Raw genomic sequence first — 6,490 nt, 5'->3', positions numbered from 1 at the left:
TACAAACATGAAAGCTAGAACCTACATACAAGATTTATCAACACTTATTTGTAGCGCTTGTATGCTAAACCTTTAAAAGTTGCTCGAGCATCAACAGGTTCAAGAAAAACAACCTGAAGAATAATAATTCAAGAAAATAATTAGTAGAGAATCACTCTTTAACAACACAACAACATAGTAGACTAATATGATCAGTAATCTAGAAGTTTCTTCATCTCTGCAGTATGAAAAGATTGGGAGAACAAAAGTACATAATGAGGCATGATCAACCAAGTGTCAAAGAGTGGTTGAAAAACTCACCTAATTAAAAAACCAAAAGCAAAGTGTCCAATTTCCTAAAACATTACAAAACTACTCTCTTCTACTCTCCTTGCCCAAACCGCGGCTTAATCAAGTGCACCACAACACATTTATTCAATTATTCTTCTCACTTGTTAGTAAATAGTGGAGCTTTCATATTTGGCATTAGTTAAGGAGTGGAACCAGGAAAAAGGATTAATTTGCATTTAAATGTACATGATCGTAGACTAAATATTCATGTCATCAAACTGGTTTGACCAAACCCAGAAAATAAAATGCCTCAAAAATCAAGAAAGCACCAACCTTGATGAAATTGTTGCCTGCCTGCGATTGGGTCTTCGAATTTTGCCTCCGAGGAGATAACAGATCCAGAGAGAAAACAGTAGTGTGGCGGTCGGCCGGTGGCTGTGTGGTGAAGGAAGGCTGGAGTGGAGAGTCAGAGAGAGATGATAGTATGGTGTGGTGAAGGAGGCTCAGGGGCTGGAGATGAGGGATCAGTGAGGGAGGCTCAAGCAAGGATAATCGGATAAGGACTGCGCAGCGCTTCCGCTTCCATTCCAGTTCAATAGAACAAATGGAGACGGAAGCGAAGTGAAGTGAAGTAATGAGATCAGACCTAAAACAAATCAACGACACAGATTAAATCTAAAACAATGAACGGTTCAAATAATTTTCTTATAATTAAAAAATAATATATATATATATATATATATTTTTTTTTTTGGTTCGGTATGGGAATACCGAAAAAATGAAACGTAAAACCGAATCCCATACCGAAACTTTCGGTTTGGTTTGGGATTATATCCCGAAAATTTTGGAAATTTTGGTTTGGGATCGAGATTTTTTCGGTTTGGTTTGGGATTTTTGGGATTTTTTTCCAGCCCTAGTCTCTCTTACCCCCAACTGATACATAGAAAACAGGGGCCTCGTTTGGTTTCTTGAATTGGAAGCATAACCCACTATAGAGGTGAATGATTTTTTATTTTGAGAAAATTAGAGAAGGATTAAACAAAAAGGAAACTTGTCCTTCTAATCTTTGTAATTCGGAAGGGATTGAAATAGATTCTCAAGTATTCCATTTTCTACCTTCAGTTGAACTCAATTTTATCAATTCTTCCTTCAATACAAGGTTATCAATTTCAATCTAATCCTAGAAACCAAACCCGGCCAAAGTGATTAGATAAGATCAATGAGCTATTGTGCTAATTACCAAACATATTATTGCTTACATTTATTTGGACACAGATATTTCTATGCTAGTTTTGACTTTTGGGCCTACTTATGAGTAATGATCAATAGACCAACTTTTTAGATCACATATACAAATCATATGATGTGTCATCAATATGAAATAAGTACGTTAATCAACACTGTAATAATTCAATCTTCAACAATCATGTCAAAATTTACAAAATATGGTTTAATAGATGGTCTCCCTAGCATTAACCGGTACTTACATATGGATATTTTTGCTAAGTAATTTTCACATAGGGGACCATGCCATGCTTAGTTGCTAACGATATATTGAATCCCAGTAGGATTAAAGACGAAAGACTTTGACATTCAAAGTAAACCACACATTATGGATCTGAGAATTTCCCTTTAGCTCTTCAGTTTGTGCAGATGCATTCCACTTCCAAATCCCTTTAAGCCATTACCATTCTCATCTCTCAGCCTTCTTTTTTCTTTAACTGGTTTAGTTACTGTCTGTTGCATGCATGCTAGATATGGATGCAGCTGCGAGCATTGTTTTATCCCCGGCTTTGCAAGTGCTCTTTGACAGATTGGCGTCACCGCTCCTACAAAAGGCTTCTGATCTCTTTGGTTACAACGACAACTTCCAGAGCCTGCAGCATGCATTGGTGCGAGCTCAAGCTACTCTTGAAGTTGCAGAAGAACAACAGTTCACAAACAGAGCTGCCAGACTTTGGTTGTTGGACCTCAAGAACGCAGTTTGCCATACTCAGGACCTTCTTGACTTCTTTACTGCTCGGAAAAACTGGAATCATATTTTTCGTCTTTCAATATCAGATGATGGAATTATAAAACCTGAAAAACTCAGGATTATGCTCCAGGAGTTGGAAATGACTATAACCGAGGGATTTCGCATGTTCAATATCAGAGAGCCTACCCAGCTGCTGCCTGGTATCGTGGATCAAGGGTCTGCGAAAAGGGAGACCAGCTCTTTTGTTAAGGACACAGAAATACATGGGAGGAAAGAAGAAAAGGAGAAGTTAATCAAGCTGTTAATATCTTCTGATGCTAACCAGGTTGAAGGAGGATATGCAGCTTGCATTCCAATAATTGGTCATGGAGGAATTGGTAAGACGACTCTTGCTCAATTGGCATATAATGATAATAGGGTAAAGCAACACTTTGATGTTAGGATGTGGATTTTTGTTTCTGATGACTTCAATATCACCAAGATCATGAAAGGAATTATTGAGTCGGTAACAAAGAGTAAGTGCAAGATTACCGGGATTGACGAACTCCAGACTCGGATTTGGCATTTGCTGCACGATAAAAGATTTCTCCTCGTGTTAGATGATGTATGGACTGAAGATCTGGATGATTGGGAAAAGCTAACACCTTTGTTTAGAGAGGGAGTTGATGGATGTAAGATTGTTGTTACCACACGCAGCAGAAAGATCCCGTTGATGATGGACAGCTCAATTCCGTATCAGTTGGATGGTTTAACGTTTGATGATTGCTTGTCTTTGTTTAATCAAAGGGCTTTTGGAAGAGGAGGAGAAGAAAAGTATCCACACCTTGTTCTGATTGGGAAGCAGATTGTCAAAAAATGTGGAGGTTTTCCTCTAGCGGTAAAAAGCTTGGGAAGTGTAATGCGCTTTAAAAGAGAGGAAGGACATTGGTTGTTTATGCAGAACAGTGAACTTTGGCAATTAGATGTATGCCAACAAAAAGTTTTACCTGCGTTGATGTTGAGTTATCATCGTCTTCCGTCATATCTTCGACAATGCTTTGCCTTCTGCTCATTATTTCCCAAAAATTATGAATTCAAGAAGCAAAAGCTAATTCATCAATGGATGGCAGAAGGCTTCGTTCTAGGACAAGGGAGCAAGCGACTAGAAGACATTGGTGATGAATACTTTTCTGATTTACTGTGGATGGCTTTCTTTCAAGAAGTAGAGGTTTCTGAAAATGATGATGTAGTCGGATATAGAATGAACAATGTGATTCATGATCTTGCACGATATGTTGCAGGAGAAGAGTCTTTGATACTCGAAACAGGTCTTCCACCATATATTAATCCATCACAAATTCGACACTCGTCTATTGTTTATACAAACAGAGATGGAGAAATCACAATCCCATTGGAAGCTCTATATGCAGCGGAACATTTACGAACTCTATTATTCTTAGGAGATTCTGGCTTGTCAAGCAGCATGGAGAAGATGTTTTCAAGGTTTGTATATTTGCGTTTGCTAGATCTTAGTGGCTGTGGTGTTTCTAGTTTCCCGGATGCATTGGGTGCCTTGATATGTTTGAGGTATCTTGACCTCTCTTACACGCCTATTGAAAACCTTCCTCTTAGGGTATGTGGGCTTGTATCATTGCAGACTTTAAACCTAATTGGTTGCTATAATCTCCTTAATTTGCCTTCCTTGGAAAGAATGACCTGCCTAAGACATCTCAATCTAACTGGATGTGAACAATTATTTCAAATGCCTGCTGGTATTGAAAGTTTACATCAACTTCAGACATTGCCATTATATGTCGCTGGGAGAGATAATCGCCTTAGTGAGCTGAAACAATTAAATCTTTATGACAAGTTGAATCTAACACACTTAGAGAAAGTACGGCACGCAGCGGAAGCAAAAACAGCTGGGCTGATGATGAAGAAAAATCTCGATTCATTGGGATTATTCTGGGGACTGTATCAGCCGAGATCGGAAGATGTGGACATATCACTGGGGATAGTACCTAAACGCGGAAAGGTATTTGGCATACGGGAACAACTTGCACCCTCTGCAGCACAGCAGTATAAACATGCCGAAGAAATTCTCGACAGTTTACAACCACCGAAAAATATGAAAAAGCTATTCATAAATGGCTATCCAGGATTTAGATTTGCTGCTTGGGCTCTCCCGGAATATGTAGTTGCAGTTGAAATTGCGAATTGCCAAAATTGTGGACATCTTCCAGCCCTTGGGAATCTGCTGCTGCATAAGACTCTTTCTCTGCATGGGATGCATGGCGTAAGGCGCATTGGTACAGAGTTCTACGGTGACGGTGCAGACATAAGATTTCCATCACTTGAAAAACTATCACTCAGTGATTTTCCCAACTTGGAAGAGTGGACAAGTGCAAATAGCGAAAATTCGTTCCCAAGCCTGAAGAAATTAACCGTCAAAAGATGTCCCAAGCTAGCACATATCCCATCTCCTCAATCCCTTCAACATCTAAAGCTGCAAGACTGTAATCCAATGCTGACGTCCGTAGCAAATTTAGGTCTGCTTTCTGTGCTTGTTCTAGAGAACATTCCAGGCCTACTCACTCTCCCAGAAGGGCTCACTGCATCAGCTTGTCTGTCTTCTTTGAAGATCTTGTCGTGCCCCAAACTTCGTTCACTTCCTTTGCAGATCCGAAACCTTACTGCTCTGAAATCATTGACCATTCGATGTTGCGAAGAGCTCTCCTCTCTGCCTCAGACTTTACAAAACCTCAAAGCGCTGGAGTCACTAGAGATTAGTAACTGTCACAGTATAATATCCATGCCGGATGGTTGGATTGGAGGTTTGAATTCCCTTCGAACATTGTCCATTGAAAACTGCAGTAACCTAACTTCTCTGTCGTCGAGTTTGGAACGGCTCACGTTGCTTGAGCACTTGACGATTATGTTCTGTCCAAATCTTGGTTCTTTTCCAGAAGGTGTTCAACACCTCTCCTCCCTTCGAAGTTTGATCCTATTGAGCTGTCCTTGGTTTGATTCTCTGCCAGAAGGGTTACAACATGTGAGAACACTGCACTGTCTCAAAATTGGTAGCTGCCTCAATCTAACAGCTTTGCCAGAATGGTTTGAGGGTCTTGATTCTCTTAGGTCCTTGACGATATTTGATTGCCCCGGTTTACAACAATTGCCACCAGGTTTCAAGATTCTCACTAAACTCCAACACCTCTCTATTCAAGAATGCCCGGAGCTTGAGGAAAGATGTAGACAAGGTAATGGTGAGCATTGGTTGAAGATAGCCCACATCCCGCATAAGTACATCGGACCACCTCAGGCCAGGCAGTCCGGTGAAGCGAGCACATCTGGCAGCTGATCTCTTCTTTCAAACATATTCTCAGTGAGCAACTTTCATTTCATTGTCGTCAACAAGCTTTCATCATTATGCTAAGCCATGCCTAGCCTCCTTGTGTACTTGTTTCCGATGGGATGATAAGTAAACACTGCTTATTTTCTTAAAAACACAAAATCATTCACTAATTAACAAAAGCAAGAGTAATTAATTAGAAGGATGTGTGTAAACTGAATTAATTGATCACCTGCTCATGATTTACCGTGGTTCTAATTTCATTGTATTGATAACTGCAGCATGTTTGTATACACGGTGAAGAGGCTGCACGTATTGAAGAGCTCACAGCTATCCACTATACAACGTATGTGAAGCGTACTGTTGATCTCATAAACTTTTTAGTTTGAAGATTGCTATCCAGACTCGCTTTGAGCAACTCTATGCAACATGCAAGCGAGTTTTGAGTATAAGCCGCTCCTGACTGTGCTTACACTAAGAAAAAAAAGCTGTAGTTTGCTTGTTGTCAAATGATCATAGCTAGAGTTTGCTTGTTGCACTTGTTAATTATGATTTATTAGGTACTTGCTTATTAGTATTTATCTTCAATGACTAAATAAAACTAATCGAATACATACTTTATTTATTTTTCATATGACTCACAAAGTCACAATGATTTGGCGAAATGACAAGTGATATTAAGCCGGGGACAAAACAATGCCTGCAGCTGCTTCCATATCTAGCAGCAGACAGTACATTACCAGTTAAAGAAAAACAAGGCTCAGAGATATGCACATTGTAATGGCCTAACCCTAATGAGATTTGGAAATGGAATCGATCTACACAAGTTCAATTTAGTTGAAGGGTAGCCAGAGGGAAATTGTCAGATCAATTGAAGAAAGCTAAGATTTCACCATAAAATCAATTGACAAAAC

The 6,490-nt window shown here is 39.5% G+C and overlaps 1 protein-coding gene across 2 annotated transcripts; it reads left to right on the top strand.

Annotated features, from left to right (window-relative positions):
• The first annotated feature begins 1,685 nt into the window (after positions 1 to 1,685).
• Positions 1,686 to 6,210, top strand: LOC126632579 (putative disease resistance protein RGA3). 2 transcript variants are annotated; one of them, XR_007626743.1, is made up of 2 exons: positions 1,686 to 5,705; positions 5,858 to 6,210. XR_007626743.1 is itself a non-coding variant. In XM_050303005.1 (2 exons), exon 1 carries the CDS (start codon positions 2,019 to 2,021, stop codon positions 5,583 to 5,585), a length of 3,567 nt encoding a protein of 1,188 aa, XP_050158962.1. In that variant the 5' UTR covers positions 1,686 to 2,018; the 3' UTR covers positions 5,586 to 5,609; positions 5,858 to 6,210. The 2 variants fall into 2 exon arrangements, 1 of the variants encoding a protein (XP_050158962.1); XM_050303005.1 differs by having other exon boundaries at positions 1,686 to 5,609.
• Positions 6,211 to 6,490: the final 280 nt, after the last annotated feature.

The sequence above is a fragment of the Malus sylvestris genome, chromosome 8 (genome assembly GCF_916048215.2).
Source record: "Malus sylvestris chromosome 8, drMalSylv7.2, whole genome shotgun sequence".
Lineage (NCBI taxonomy): Eukaryota > Viridiplantae > Streptophyta > Magnoliopsida > Rosales > Rosaceae > Malus > Malus sylvestris.
The sequence above is the reverse complement of the archived record's forward strand: the minus strand, read 5'-3'. Positions and strand labels throughout refer to the sequence as shown.

Bases quoted from the DNA above. Each gene is read 5' to 3' on its own strand.
- LOC126632579 (XM_050303005.1), top strand. From the start codon at position 2,019: ATGCTAGATATGGATGCAGCTGCGAGCATTGTTTTATCCCCGGCTTTG.